The sequence below is a fragment of the Tamandua tetradactyla genome, chromosome 2, assembly GCF_023851605.1.
Source record: "Tamandua tetradactyla isolate mTamTet1 chromosome 2, mTamTet1.pri, whole genome shotgun sequence".
NCBI lineage: Eukaryota > Metazoa > Chordata > Mammalia > Pilosa > Myrmecophagidae > Tamandua > Tamandua tetradactyla.
The window spans coordinates 12,083,936-12,100,271 of record NC_135328.1 but is presented as its reverse complement, the minus strand read 5'-3'; the positions used below and the strand labels follow the sequence as shown (position 1 = coordinate 12,100,271).

Genomic DNA, 16,336 nt, shown 5'->3' with positions numbered 1-16,336 from the left:
CCTCTGATCTCCTGATTCATGCCTAGCAATAAAATCTGTCTTTGGAACCATAGAGTCTCAGGAATTGGTCATGTGAACCCATGAGGCAGAGAAATCACCACTTTTGCCCAGTATCACTATGAACTTGGGGACAAATATCTGAGTCCCTGGTTTTAATTCTTCTGAGTACATACCAAGAAATGGGATTGCTTGGTCAAATGGTACTTCTTGTTGGACTATTTTAGGAAACTCTGAACTCTCCTCCACAGCACATATACCATTTTAATTCATACCAATATACAAGGTTCCTATTTCTAGGCATGCTCACCAGCATCTGTTATTTTCCAGTTTTTAAATGCTAGCCATTCCAGTGCCTGTGAGGTGGTATATCATTGTGGTTTTGATTTGCATTTTCACATAGTCTAATGGTATTGTGTGGATAATCTGAGCTTCCAGACAATATTGTCTTTCTTTCCCCTTGCAACACAAAAAACATTAACCTAGACAGAAGATTGACTGCATATATTTCTACCAAATGGTATATATGAGTAAGGTTATCACAGTTGTACTCAGAGCAGCCTTATACTGGAAGCAACTCAATTTTCTATGAACAGGACAATAAATAAATAAGCTGGACAAAAGCTGAATATTACAAGTCAAAAAAAAAAGAACCACTGACAAATGCAACAATATGAGTGACTCTTACAAAAAAATATTGTATAAAAGAAGCAAATAACAAAAGAAGATACACTATGCAGTTCAACTGATACCAAGTAAGGAACAAAGTCATTGTTGCTGAGAGGAATCAAAACAGTTGTGACCTCTAGAGTGTGGTATCTAGGATTCAGCTCAAGGGTGGTCTGAGGTACTGGGGATGTTCTATATACCTTGATCTTTATGGTGATTACATTGTGTATACGTATTCTAAAATTAATTCAGCATCTCAGCTTTAAGCACTTCGCTGTACTTACATTTTACTCCACTTAACATTTTTTTGGTTTATGTAATTTAGATCTTCATTGGACTTATTGTATTTCTTTCTCTCACATTTCTGTGGTCTACTATCATCACACTACAAACTCTCTTGAGTTTGCTGCCTCCATGGTCTGTGCTCTTCATCATGCATTCATTCATTATTCATCTGTATTTATCATATTGTACACATTATTTTTATTATATTTTTCATATGTAACATTAACCTTGGTTGATTTCTATGGTTTCTTAGTCTTGAGTCATATTGCTAGCGTTATCTTATATTGATACATTTATTTGCATATTTAAGAGAGTTTTAGTCTATTTCAAATAATACGTATTTTTCAGTGTGTTCCCTTTTGATAATTCTACTTCTCAGCTGTGGATTATTGTGAATCATGAGCTAGTACCACTCAGAGTTAGAAGCTACTCTGTAACATGTACTGTGGAAGGGCTGAAGGGCAGAACTTGGCCTATATCTGAAATGATAGGTTCAAGAGAGCAGAGGAACCCAGGCACCAAATATCCACCAGTAACCTCCTTCCTTGAAGTCTCCCCACCAGTCAAATCCCATTCTTAGGCTTCAGCCTTAATCCCTGTTTTAGTCTGCCAAAATTGCCAGAATGCAGCAGACCAGAGTTGAATTGACTTTTAATCCCTTAAAAAAGAAACCACACTGGAAGGAGACAGTTCAGTCTCTACAGGAAATACTTTCATAGCCCTGGGTATGGGGTGTGTGTAGGGACACATGTGCAAAGGTGGCTTCCCAGATGACATGCATTCCCACCAACTCACCCTGGTAGGACTGACACTTTCAGACACCAGCCCCTGCAAGCAGGTACCAGAGATAGACAAGGCAACATTTACCCCAAGGTCATGGGGTGGGAAGATGCAAGATAGAAAAGGTAAATGGCCTTCTTCCAACCCATCTCCCACTGTGGCTATCACCACCCCAGGCTGCATCGACTCAAAACATCTACCCACTGAATCAACACAGCCCCCAGTTTCTCCATGATTTCCTAATTGACGTTGGTTCATTACTCCCCCCATCATGCCCCCACCACACTATAGCTTGTTCAGGGTTGGCTTTGGCAAGGAGAACGACCAGTTGCTGCAAGTGCACCACCTGCAAGAGCAGGACACCCCAGATGTCAGACATTTCAAGTCCCTGGACTCTGTTCATGATTCCAGGTTCCCCTCCAGGACCTTCCCTCTTGCATCTGTTCTTGCTGCATTCCTTTTCCTCTCCACACAGATTAGTCTCTGCTCCCATCTTAGTCTATTTAGGATTACATGTCTGGGGCTCCCACTTTGCACAGGTCATAACAAGTCCCTGAAGGGTACTCTCAGGAGAGGTCAAAATGTGCAAAGGACATCTACAAGCAGACTACAGAGGTAGGAAGAAAAAAAGGCTTTCAAATTCTCTTAAGAGAGGTACAGGTTTGACTCCTGTTTTGCTATTTACTGTCTATGGGATCAAAGAAAAGCTATTTAATCCTACAACACTTTTACTTGCTTATCTTTAAAAGAAACTAAACAAGGATAACAATACTGAGCACTTAAATTGGCTTCAGTTACTGGAGGAAAAAGCTGAGCTTCAGCTGAGATTTACAGTCTGTACTTGGTATGCATTCAGGTATCTTGACTTACCATTTTTTGAGAAAGTCCATAAGGGACAAGAAATCAGCTAACTCCTGGACTGAGGTACATGATGACCAGGCCCCCAGGCAGGAAAAACAAAATCAGAAAAAGCCTGGCACAGTCAGCCCAGAGGTAACATAGTTTGGAGGTGAATAATAATTCTAGGGCTAGTGGAGTAGCTAATATTGCAAACCAAACTTCCTGATCTTCACTCAACTGTGGAACATGTTTCAAGTACATGCTATCTTAGGAACTCAAAAACATCTCAGGGGTCTAATCAACCCTACTGTGAGACCCTATCACTAAGCTTACCACCATGAGAAGGAATATTTCTCTTGCCCTAGCCAGAGAGTGCTGAGCTCTTAGGGTCACACATGGGTGCTGGGGGTACAACTAGAGGTGTGTGTACAATCAGTCATATATGTAATTCACTGGCAGAAATCCAGCCAAGGGAAGTCCAAAGGGCATGACCAACAGCCATACCCAGTACACATAGAGATTATTTGGGGAATTTCCTCTATCAGTATCAGAGGGCTCAAGCAAGTAAAATCCAAGTGTTCTTCCGCATGTGACTTCATGTGAGCTCATCTACTGGTAAGAATTAAGAATACTTGGAAAACCAGGATTTGTAAGAAATGGGAGCTCTCTCACTTTATTGTGGGGTGTAAGGCCTGTCTGGAAGGATTCCTGGTAGCACAAAGATTCTGTTCTAGGAAGACTGGCATGAAGGATCACCTAGGACACTGCTTAGAGGCTGACTGCTGGGATAAGGAATGAGGTCAACTAAGCAGAAAAGGTGACACCAATCTCCAACCCAGGGTGTATGTAGGCACCTCAATTCAGGCTTGCATTGTGGTATCTGACAGGATGGAACAAATCCATGCAGAGGTGGGCAGAGAGGGTGGGCTGTGGGTCTGGCTACTGCAGAATAGGAAAGAGTGAGACTTGTGGGGTGGGTGAGGATAGCATAGAGAGTTGACTCCAGGAGTAGAGATCTGAGGTTTGCTGAACTAAACCTTGGCTCTCAACCTGTTAACAAAAGCACCCTCTATCTGCTTCCAACCTACTTTTCACAGCCCCAACCACAACTGAGAGCCTCCACATAGACAGTCTGGAACCCCCTTACTCATTCCCTGCCTTGGTGTCATATACCTTGGCCCAGCTCAATTGTCCCACGCTTCAGGATCATCCCCTAGTGCTGTCTCCACTCCTCTCAATCCTACATATGCTCTATGTGATTGAAGTCCTTGGCTCTCTGCAGAGTATTTATTGGGGAAATGTCTCTCTGGCTCTGAAAGGCTACATGCTCACTGAGGGCAGGTGGAGAGAAGGAGCTGCAGGGGCTGGAAGAGGGCTGGAGACTGGGCAGAAAAAGGAACAGGTGGGGCATTTATTAGATTTAGTTTTATTTTATCAGGCTTGGTTGGTTGGAAAAGGATAATGAGGAAAGTCAAAGAGAAGGAAATATTCAGAGACAGTGGGGCTGGGGGAAGGTTCTCATATGAGACTGGGGTCTGAGCTGATATAAGGCTGAAGGGGAGGAGGGGTACAGGGGGTCACCACAAGGTCTGCCACTGGGCTCTGAGGACACGTAGCAGCAGGAGCAAGGTCTGTGAAAGCACAAGGGATGAACAGAGCCTGGGTGAGCAAGTAGCTGCATGGAGCTGACCTGGAAGCTGGGTCTGAGAAGCAGAAATGTCATCAGGAAGAGGTGTGGCCTTCTTGATGCCATCGATCCACGTGGCGAAATAGGCAACCCTGGTGAAGACGCTGGGGTAAACAGGAGGCCGGCAGTCCAAGCTCCAGCTGGCCAAGCCCACCAGAACCCAGGTACTGCTGAGCTGACAGACGAGGGGCCCCCCGGAATCGCCCTGAGCAAAGAGAGAGGAGTTAGCATGGGAGGCTGATGCAAGGGGTAACCTATCGTAGTATGAGAGGGAAAGGGAAGAAATAGAGAAGAAAAGCCTGTGGGGACCAGTGCTCAAGCAGAGGGGCAGAGAGGGGTCAGGAGAGACTGGGCACAGATGCAGGAGGTGGGGGAGTATATTTATGGAAATGAAAGAGCTCTGGCCTGGTGGCTATGGTTCTGTCAGTGAAATAAGAAGCAAGGTTACCAGCTGAGAGGGAGGAGGTGGGGTGTAGTGCAGGGGAGGTGGAGGCTGGGAAAAGAAAGTAGGGGTGACATGGTATGAAGGGTGGAACAATGGTCCCCCAAGGATGTCTATGACCTGGTCCCTGCCACACATGAGTATGCTGCTCCATGGCAAAGGGGACTTTCCAGATAGGACTATGTTAAGCACCTTGAGATCAGGAGATAATCCGGGATTTTCAAAGGTGAGCACAAGGATCCTTATATGGGAAAGAGGAAGGCCTAGATCAGAGAAGGAGAAGTCATAACAGAAGCAGAGAAAGGAGTCAAGTGACTGCTGGCTTGGAAGATGGAGGGAGGAACACAAGTAAAGGATTGCAGACTGCTTAGAAGCCAGAAAAGGCATGGAAAGAACCTGTAGAAAGCATAAAGCCCTGCCAGCCCATTTAGCCTTCTGACCTCAAGAACTGTAAAGTAACTGTAAATTAAGCCATTAAATTTCTGTTCACTTGTCTCAGCAACAGTAGGAAACTAACATGCATGGTCTTCTAGGAGAGTCAGGCTGTCCTATTACTGTCTCAGCTACTTCCCTCCTCCTTGTCCATCCCTACAATGTCCCCAATGCCCAGGTGTTCCAGGTCAAGGGAAGTCCTTTTGCTCTGGGGAAGAATTCCCTGTCCCCTCCAGCTTGCAGTGATTCAGCAGATGGACCCAGATGGGAAGGACTCCAACAGGCAAGAAGAGGAGCTCCCAGCTGGCAGAGAAGAAAAACAAATACAAATATACTCAAACCCATTGGATGCCTATAGAAATAGGAGGAAACCATGTGTGTGTGTGTGTGTGTGTGTGTGTGTGTGTGTGTGTGTGTGTGTGTGTGTGTGTGTGTGTGTGTGTGTGTGTGTGTGTGTGTGTGTGTGTGTCCAGGGAGGGCTGGAATGAAGAGAGTAAATTCTACCTGCGCATGAGATGATGGGTCTATGCAGAAGTGTTCATAAGAGGACAAGCCTGGAAGTATGAGTAGAATTCAGACAGATGAAGACAGATAAGCAAATACACATAAAAGCCAGTACTTGTTAAGCACCTACTAAATGACAGACACTATGCTATACTTTCTACAGGAATTGTATTATTTCATTCCCACAAGAACTTTAAGTAGAGGCTGTTAGTGAGTTCATTTCACAGGCCAGGAAACTTTGTTAAGGTCACAAGGATAGGAAGTGGCAGATTGAAGATGGGAACCAGGTCTTTCCTCTTTTGTAGTCTGAGAGCTGCAGCACTCCCACCACCCTGTGTCTCCTCAGGGCCTGGTGTTTCTAAGGGGCTGTTGTAGGGGGAGGCTGCACCTCAGGGGTGAAAGTAGAGCACCACCTGGGGTGGGGTGTGGAGTGCAACAGAGTGGTTTGGCAAAAGAAGAATCCAAATGGAACCTCATGGACAAGATGGGTGACTGAAAGACTGAGGAGGGAGGAAGGAGTATAGGCAAGAGGAAATAAGCATCTGCCCATGCCCAGGTATGGAGCTCAGTGGCATCCTTTCACTACAGAAGGAACCAAGGAAGGGCAGGATTGGGGGCTTTATGGAATGTACAGCAGGCAAGGAGACAGATGGTGTTGCATGAGTGCTTCATGGATACAGCCTCTACAGGAGTAGGTATGTGGGAAATAAGGCTGGAAGGAAGGTCCAGGTGACCAGCCTGAACTGGGAACTTAGTAGCTGAGCTCCCACCAGACTGGCACTCTGTAGTCCCCCACTCTAACTCTAGGGTGAGGTGATGCTGTGAGAAGGATGGGTCAGGACAGACAGCCAGAAAGAATGAAAGATAGGGATATGAACTGGAAATCAAGAAACCTGTGTCTACATGCTGTCAGGATAGCAGGCAAAGACAGAAGGCAAGTGGTAGTTGTCAGTGGGCCTTTTCCATGGCCAGACTCATCTCATCCCACCTGGACTAGAGTCCCAGGGCTGCTGTAACACATTACCATGAACTTTGTGGGTTAAAACAACTGAAATTTATTTTCCCAGTATGTGATCAGATGTTTGCAAGCAAGGTGTCAGCTTGCAGAAGGTTCTAGGGGAGGACCCTTCCTTGCCTCTTCCAGATCCTGGTAGACACTGTCATTCCTTGGCTTGTGGCAGCATCACTGCATTCTCTACCTCCACCTTCACATCACTGTCTCCCCTGCGGGTCTCCCCTGTCCTTTCCTCTCAGGACACCAGTTGTTGGATGATTTCATTGCCCAATCTTTAATTACATCTGCAAAGACCCCCTTTCCCAATAAGTCCACATTCTAAGGTTCTGGATGGGCATGCATTTTGGGGGGAAACTATTCAAACCTCTGCACCACCCTTTAAACAACCCATGAAGTAGACCCAATTATCCCCACTTTATGGATGAAGAAACAAGGCTGAAAGGTAAAGAGACTGTCCAAGGCCACAGAGCAAGGGCACATGTCAGAGACAGGCTCTGAGGCCAGTTTCTCTGACTCCACAGATCTAATGCTTTCCCCATAGTACTGTTTATGCAAAAGCTCCACCCAGGATGCCAGCTGGGAGGGTGGGCCCTGAGGGAGACATTGTAGAATTAGTGTGGAGCTTGGAGCCAGAACACCAGGGCCCCAAATCGTGCTGCAACAATTTAGGCTAACCATATTCCCTCTGTGGGCCTCAGTCTCTGCCCTTACAAAATGGACATTACAGAGAACGGAGGAGTTTACAATCCATGTATCTAACAATGAACTCATATCTAGAATAAAAGGCTTCTATGATAAAAAGATAGACAACCAAACAGAAAAATGAGGGTGAAACATATATCAATGGAAACTTCATAGAAAAGAATATCTAATGACAATAAACACATGAGAATGTATTTAACTTAGTCATCAGGAAAATACAAATAAAACCACTATATGATATCACTATACATGCACCAAAATGGATAAAATGAGAAAAGATGGACTGTCCCAAGAGTTGACAAGATATAAACTCTCATTCACTTCTGGAGGGAGTGTGAAATGATGTGACCACTGTGGAGAACTGTTCTGTAACACGTAACAAAACTAAACATGCACATGTCCTTTAATCCAGGAATTATGCCCAGAAGAATCTATGAAACAGAGATGTATTCAAACACAAGTATGAAAATGCTCATAGCATGACTACTCATAACACTTCCAATGTGGAAACTCCTCAAATACCAATCAACAAAAGAATTGATAATATACTTCAATTCTCATAACAGAATACTATAGCACAATGAGAAAAAACTCCATAGGTACAAATATAATGTTTAGAGAAAAAAGTACAGACATAAAATTGTGCTAACTGTAAATCTCATTTACAAAAAAAAATTCAGAATCTCATCTAAAATTTTAAAAGTGAAGATGGTGGTTGTGCTTGGGATTTAGTGAGGGGAAGGGGAAAAGAAGGAAACTACAGTGCTGCTAGTAATGCATGTGTCAGTATGTGAAAATTCATCAAGCTACACACATATATATGCATGTATGCTATACTTCAATAAAAAGGTTAAAATATACAACAAAAATAGATGCTTTGGGAGGGTCCTTCCAGCTGCTGCATCCTGCTGAGATGAGCTTGGGAAGGGACTGGGCTAGGGGACAGAAATGAGGGGTGGAATTTAGGGAGACATGCAACAGGAAGGTCACAGGAAGCCCAGGTGTCTCCTCAAAGAGAGTCAAGGCAACACACTTCACCCCTGGAAAACTGACACCAAGAGAACAGGCAGGAGAAGAAGAGAAATTATCTTACATAGCAGATGGACTTTCCAGATGAGAAGTCCCCAGCACACAGCATCTCCTCATGCACCAGTTTCTTGCTTTTCAAAGTCCTTTGCACATATAACATATTGCAGAGCTCATTCTCCATGAGGCTCACCTTACCCTCCTGGAGATGAAAGGGTGGGAGCAGTGGTGCTGCAAAGATGAGGAGGAAATCAGACAGGTAGTTTGTAGACTAGCAAAGAATCCCAGGCTACTCTGCACCCCACCAACTCTGCCTGCCTGCTCACCAGTCTCTTCCCCTCGTCCCTGCTCTCCTCTTTCCTCCCTCTTCCCCTCTCATCCTCTTGTTCTTCCTCTTGTCCCTCCTCTCCCTCATGTTCCCTCCTCTGACCCTCTTCCTCTACCCTGTCCCAAAACCCCTCACTTTTCTCAGAAAGCATGCCCCAGCCAGTTATCCAACAGGACTTGTAGGCAGGCAGCTGCACTCCAGGAGGTGGAAGGCAGGCAGGGATGATATAGGAAGTGAAGTTCACAGGCAGGTGGAGTTGCAACATGGCGATGTCACTCCCAAAGGCATGAAACTTCTCAAAGTCTGGGTGGGTGATAATCCGATTCACAGACATCTTCTGGGTGTGCTGGGTTTGCTGGTATAGTTGGGTGTTTCCCAACAGAACCTGATAGTCCTTAGGGGCGTGGGATTTGCTGGAGGAAGAAGGGCTCGTTACTACCCATCATCTCTGAGTGGGGTATGTACTCTCCTCCTGCATCCTAGCCTAACCCCCCACACCTTTCTGGGTCCTCCACTTGTCTCCCTCTCATCTACAGTCCCTTGCCTTCTTTCTTGAGGCAGATTGATATTCTGCTCAAAATCTCAGGACATATGGCTTCCCCATCACATGCTACAATTCAAGGAGCATCAAATCCTAATGGTAGAAGGCCCCTTGGTGGGGTCACTGCATCTAGTCCTTTATTTTAAACAGGAGGAGATCTGGCTCAACCCAAGCTCTAATCTGAACCTCCTGGAGGCTGCCAATAACCCACCTGTGGGACACACACCTGTCTCTTCCCTCTCCTCTTTACACACCCTTTCCCACATGGTCACGAGCATTCATAAGGGCTTTGTTAAATGAATGAATGAGGACATAAAACTGAACCTCTCATTGTTCCCTGTGCATGGATGAAGAAACTTCCAAACTTCATGATTTTGTTCACCCAGGCCATTAACTCAGCTGGCCCTCCCCCACACTCTACATGTCTAAATCTTTCCATTAAGACAAGGCTCTGCAGCTCTATGCTCCTCCTCAGGAAGCATCCCTCACCCCACCCAGGCTGAAGCACAGCATCTCTTCTGACTTCCAACACTTGGATCTGCCCTTCTCACACATTTTGGGTTTTCTTTCCCACATTGGTTTATTTAAGATTGTGCCTCATTCTCCTGACATGGTGTGGACCCCTCAAGATGGGGTCTTGCCATCCTCAGTGCCAGAAGGCCTCATGTGGAGTGGGGTCCAGAGCAGAGGCTAACAAGACCCAGCTGGGGTCTCAGAGACAGCCAGTTGCTAGAGCTCAAACTTCTGGGCCTTGCCTGGGATGTCCCTCCTCCACCCTCCCAGGTTCCCCCAAATCTGTTCAGAAACTGGGCACAGAGCCAGGCCCAGGAGAGGCCCGAGTAGTGTCTCCAGGACAGACAGCCCCCACCTTCCCACCCATGCAGCCCAGTATGTGGAAAAGGTGGGGATTACAGCTCCTCCCAGGCACACAACTTTCAGAACTAAGAAGAATCATCTGGGTGCTGGCTACACAGGCATACCTCATTTTATTGCTCTTCCCTTTATTACACTTTGCAGATACTGCACTTTTCACAAATTGAGGGTTTGTGGCAACCCTGGGTTGAGCAAATCTGTCAGTTCCATTTCTCCAACAGCATGTGCTCACTTCATGTCTTTGTGTCACATTTTGTTAAATCTCACAATATTTCAAACAGTTTCATATTATTATATCTCATACTGATCTCTGATGTTACTATTGCAACTGTATTGGGGTATTATGAACCGTGTACATATAAGATGGCAAATGTAATGGATAAATAATGTATGTGTTCTGATTCCCCCACTGACTGGCTGTTCACTGTCTCTCTCCTTCTCTTTGGGCTCCCTACTCCCTGAGACACAACAATATTGAAATTAGGACAATTAATAGCCTACAATGGACTCTAAGTGGTCAAGTGAAGAGTTGCATATTTCTCTGTTTAAATCAAAAGCCAGAAATGACTAAGCTTAGTAAAGAAGCCATGTCTAAAGCAGAAATAGGCTGAAAGGTATACTGCATTAAGTTGTGAATGAAAATGGAAAATTCATGAAGTCAATTAAAAGTGCTACTCAAGTGAACACAGGAATGATAAGAAAGAAGAAAGTTTTAGTGGTCTGGATAGACTATCAAACCAGCCACAGCATTTCCTTAAGTGAAAGTCTAATCCAGAGCAAGACCCTAACTCTCTTCAATTCTATGAAGGCTGAGAGAAGTGAGGAAGCTGCAGAAGAAAAGTGTGAAGTTAGCAGATATTGCTTCATGAGGCTTAAGGAAAGAAGCCATCTTCATAACATAAAAATGCAAGATGAAATAGCAAGTTATCCAAAACATTTGGCTAAGATAATTGTTGAAGGTGTCAACACTGAACAAGAGGTTTGCAATGTAGAAGGAGCCTTCTATAGAAAGATGCCATCTAGAACTTTCATAACTAGAGAGGACAAATCAATGCCTTGCTTCAAAGTTTCAAAGTGTAGGTTGACTTCCCTATTGCTTGATAATGCAGCTAGAGAATTCCAGTTGAAGCCAATGCTATTTACTGTTCTGAAAATCCTAGGTCCTTAAGAATTATGCTACATCTACTCTACCTGTGCACTATAAAGAGGACAAGGAAGCCTGAATGAGAGCTCATCTTTTTACTGCATGATCTGCTGCATATTTTAAGCCCAAGCCTGAGACCTACTGCTCAGAAAAATAGATTCCTTTCAAAATAGGACTGCTTATAAATAATACACCTGGTCACCTAAGAGCTCTGATGGAGATGTATAATAGGATGAATATTGTTTTCATGCCTGCTAACACAACATCCATTCTGCAGCCAATGGTAAAAGAGTCATTTTGACTTTCAAGTCTTATTATTTAAGAAATACATTTCATAAGCTTATAGGTGTCATAGATAGTCATTTCTCTGATGGATCTTGGAAAAAGTCAATTGAAAGCATTCTGGAAAGGATTCAACATTTCAGATGCCGTTAAGAATATTCTTAGTTCATGGGAGTAGGTCAAAATACCAATATTCACAGGAGTTTGGAAGAAGTTGATTCCAAATTTCATGGATGATTTTCAGGGGTTCAGGACTTCAGTGGAGGAAGTAACTGTAGATGTGGTAGAAATGGGGGAGAACTAGAAGTAGAGCTTGATGATGTGACTGAATGGCAGTAATCTCATGATGAAACTTGAATGGATGAGGAGTTGCTTCTTATGGAGAAGCAAAGAAAGTAGTTTCTTGAGATGGACTCTACTCCTGATGAAGATACTGTGAACACTGCTGAAATAACAGCAAAGTACTGAGAAAATTAATACACTTAGTTGATGGGTGGGCCACGCTGGCTCAGCAGGCAAGAATGCTTGCCTGCCACACCAGAGGACCTGGGTTCGTTTCCCGGTGCCTGCCCATGTTAAAAAAAAAACAAAAAACACTTAGTTGATAAAGCAGGCAGGTCTCCAATTTTGAAAGAAGTTCTACTGTTAGTAAAATGCTATCAAACACCATCACATGCTACAGAAATCTTTCATGAAAGGAAGGGTCAATCGATGTGGTTAGCTTAACTGTTGTCATATTTTCAGAAATTACCATCCCAAACTTCAGCAATCACCACCTGAATCAGTAAGCAGCAATCAACATCATGGCAAGACCTTCTATTAGCAAAAGGATTATGAGTCTACTGAAGGCTCAGATGATGGTTAGCATTTTTTAGCAATACAGTATTTTTAATGTCCATTTTTTAAATGTAATACTATTGCATACTTCATAGGATATATTTTGAAGCATAACTTTTATGTGCACTGGGAAACTAAAAATTTTGTGTGCCTAGCTTTATTTTGACTTCTACTTTATTGCAGTGGACTGGAACGAAACCCATAATGTCTCCAAAGTATTCCTGTACATGCCCAGCAACCCAGGACGCACCTAGAGGTTCTGACTCAACAAGAGTGTGTGGGATACTGAAGGCCCAGGTGATCCACAGAGAAGCTCTGGTCTGCAGGTTGCAAGGAACTCATCCACGGCATCATGGCCAGGCAGACACTGCAGATGCTCTAAAGGCATCTGTGCTGGGACAGACAGAATCAGAGCAGCTTCTATGAAGAAATCCAGGGCCAATCGTGAGGGGTACCTGACCCCAGCACAGAGGGGGCACGAGGCTGCCTAGAGGAGGGGCTGCCTGAGCTGAGGACAAAGGATGAGAAGGATTCAGGCAGATAAAAGGGAAGTCAGATGGGGAGTGCAAGGACATTCTAGACATGAAAGAACTACCCTGCAAGGTAGGCACAGTTACATGCATTTGGTGCCAGAGCAATGGCCAGAGGAGAGAGGCTTGGGACACCTTCCACCACTTTTCTCTGCTAGCTGCTCTACTAGGGGAACCAAAGAAGGAAGACTCACTTGAGGAAGCAGTGGGCAGCTGAAAGCACCCAGTGGGAGTCGATGAGGACAGCTCCACAGAGGTGCAGGCCATGGTAGAGTAGGCTGGCCTGCCATGGCCACTGGCCGGCTATGACGTCCTGGCCATCAAAGATCTTCCCCACCACTTTGGGCTTCCCGCACACTGTGGAGACACCTCACCCCCCACCCCACCCATGTACAAGGTCAGAAATACCAATGGTACCACAGAATGTCACTACCAAGGAATCCATTCCTCCATTTCAGGAGAAAAGCAGACTGACCAAAATGACTGAGGGGCTGCTCAGTTCTGTGCTTTCAGTGGCTGCTGCTGAGAACTGTATCATTAGCCCAGCAAAGCTCTGTGGGAATGAGGGCCCAGGGGTCAGGTGGGGCTGGGGCAAAGGTGACCAGGTGGGTCCACAGCAGCTCCTGGCAACATCTGCTGGAAAGACAGCCCCATCCTTCCATAGGTCTACCAGGAAATTAATATCTTAACTCACACCTCTATACCTAATGTGCAGGTGAAGGAACTGAGGGTCTCAGAGGCTACTTGACTGGCTCAAGGTCATGACTTAAGCGTCTGTGCCCTCTCCACCTCTCTCCAATATCCCAAGGAGAGTGACCCATGGGCAGGAACAGTAGTCTGAAACCCAAGACTTTCTGTGAGGCTATGTACCAGGTTGGGCATGTCACACAAGTCTCAGGACTCACATTTCCCATTTCTAAAAGAATTAGGAGTGTGAGGCCAATAACGACAAGACCGGTTCAGAAACCCAGAAGAAGGCATGTACTGTGTTCACCAGGCCTCAGCAGTGGGTAAAGGGCAGAGACCTCAGGGGCTCCACTTCAGCAGTCCTGGTGCTCCCTTCCTCCACCCAGGCCAGAAGCCCTTGCCCTCTGCCCAGTTCCATGGTTCCATGCCTGGGTCCTGGGGTGAGGTCCCACCCAAGAAAGGCCCCAAAGTGTGGGGACCTGTGACCCACCTCAGTTGATGCTATTTCTGGGGTGTCCTGGTAGGGAGGAGTTGGCAGAAAGAAGGTGAGAATAAAGTGACTTCCAGGTACCAACGCACTTGGCCTGGACCCCAATTCTCCCTGCCCCCTCCCAAGACCCCTCCCTCCCAGGGCCTTCTCACCTAGGCTCTTCATACCTCAGCTCCAGTACTTAGTCCAGCCCACCCTGACCCCAGGCTCTGGGTTCACCCCTGACGTCTTCACCTCTGGGGTCAACTGGACCCCACCTGCCTCCCTGTCCCGCTCCCCCAGTAGGGCAGGTTCCAACCACTCACCTGGAGCCTGGGATGTGGCACGTGGAAGTGACTTGGCAGCATGAGGGGCCAAAGACGTGGCCGACTCCAGCACAGGCAGCAGCAGCAGCAGCCTCAGGAGAAGCCAGGACAGGGTTTCCCGTGAACGCTCCACACCAGCACCCATAATCAGGACTCCTGTTGGCAAACCCCAGACACCCAGCAGGGGAAAGGCTTGGCCATGCCTCGACCCCGCCCCCGATCTGACTCATGCTCGGTCGCTGACCCGGTCTGAGCTGGGTCCCTGCCCCTGCCCTCTGACTCCACCAATGTTCGGCCTCTGTGCTGGTCCTCCACCCTACCCCCTGACCACACTGAGCACATCCCCTGTCCTTTTCCCCTGACACTAGCCCGATGCTGACCCCACTTTTGACACCTTTGAATCGTTGCCTCTGCCCCAGCTCTCTAAACAATTTGGAGGCCCACAGCTTCCTGACCCCTGACCCCTGACACCTTCCCAGCACTTCCACTGAGCACGCCCCTTGACCCCGACCCCTGAGACCCTCCCTGACACTACCCTTTGAACCATCCCTCTCCCCCTTCCCCGGTAGGGCCTGTTTCAACCCCTCACCTGGAACCTGGGATGTGGTAGATGAAAGTGACTCGGCGGCTTGGCCTTCTGCTCGACCCAGAACCAGGCACTTGACCTCATCCCCCCACCAGACCAGCGTCCGGACCCGCCCCGAGGTGGTCACGGGCCCCGCCTCTGATCACTGGCAAGTGCTACCAAGAATTAATGAGAAAAACGTAGATCACATGTAGATAAATCAGAAAAAATAACTTCTGGAAAAGGGGATAGAAAAAGAACTATTAATAATGAAAGATGTTCAATATGATTAATAGTCAAGAAAAAAATTAAAACACTAATGTGTATCTTTTTGTAGAATTTTTACTCTGGTAACATAGATGCAAGTCAGTATGTCCCATTTTCCCCACTTCCAAGTTAAACTAGCAAATTGTAAACATTTTATAAGATTGAATCAATGATTATTTCATAGAGTGGAAAGGGATAAGGATTCAAATTTGGGAGACAGGCTCCCTATTGTCTATCCAAAGAAGTAATGTCCTGAATTTGTTTTATTAGGGGTGAGATCCCATCGTTTTACATTTATCTCCTATTTTTGTCTTTGTTACTAAACTAAACTCCAGACCGTAGGAAAATTATTTTATCAGTCACTAACTCTAGGGAGAAGAGAGTAAGGAAAGTGCCAATGCACAGTGTACAGGTAAATACCAACCTAAAAGTTACTATTATTATTAATGAAAGTAGAAACCAAGGGCATACAGCCTTGCTTAATGATTAAGAACTTACACGTCAATAAAAAGTTTAAAGTGTTTAGTGTTTAGGAAAATTATATTAGCATTAGAGAAATTTCAGCTTCAATGTAAAGACTGGGAGAAGAAGTCTTTCCCCAATAATAATTCTTGCAAAAGGGTATATAGAAAATGACAGTGAAGTTGGGGTAATGATAATGAAGACCCTATCAAATGTATTAAGATTGAGATATCTATGAAATATCTACTTGGATTTCTCCTACAGGTGTTTGGAAATACCAATTTGGAATTTGACAAGTGGATTTTCATTGGAGATGTGGACTAGAGGCATTTGATTTAGGTGATAGTCAAAGCCTTGGGAGTACATAAGATCACCTAAAGAAAGAATGAAGAGCAAAATTAGAGACCAAACTTTAAGAAGGAGCTGAAAAAGTGGCCAAAAAAGAAAAAGCAGCTGAAAAAAAAAAAGAGTTTGAGGATTGCATGGGATAAATTTAAACCACAGAATGACTGAATTAAGTAACTATATAAGCTTTCTTTTTCAATTTGTCAAATTACTTAATTGAGAGAATATTTACATACAGTAAAATTCATTCATTGTAAGTATAAAGTTAAATATTTTTATTAAACTTATAAAATTAGGTAAT

At 45.2% G+C, this 16,336-nt stretch overlaps 2 protein-coding genes across 2 annotated transcripts in view; both read right to left on the bottom strand.

Annotated features, from left to right (window-relative positions):
* Nucleotides 1-3,605: 3,605 nt before the first annotated feature.
* On the bottom strand, nt 3,606-15,089 carry LOC143666133 (putative serine protease 47). Its single transcript, XM_077139602.1, has 6 exons — nt 14,986-15,089; nt 14,397-14,552; nt 13,109-13,271; nt 8,843-9,120; nt 8,447-8,610; nt 3,606-4,463 (listed from the first exon to the last, which is right to left on the bottom strand). The coding sequence occupies exons 2-6, from the start codon at nt 14,539-14,541 to the stop codon at nt 4,149-4,151; spliced, it is 1,065 nt and encodes a 354-aa protein (XP_076995717.1). The 5' UTR covers nt 14,542-14,552; nt 14,986-15,089; the 3' UTR covers nt 3,606-4,148.
* LOC143666105 (F-box/WD repeat-containing protein 12-like) overlaps nt 15,085-16,336 on the bottom strand; it is a 109,033-nt gene continuing 107,781 nt past the window's right edge. The window contains exon 11 of the mRNA XM_077139592.1: nt 15,085-15,197. Coding sequence (XP_076995707.1) covers nt 15,138-15,197 — 60 coding nt within the window. The 3' untranslated portion in view covers nt 15,085-15,137. The remainder of the gene's footprint in view (nt 15,198-16,336) is intronic.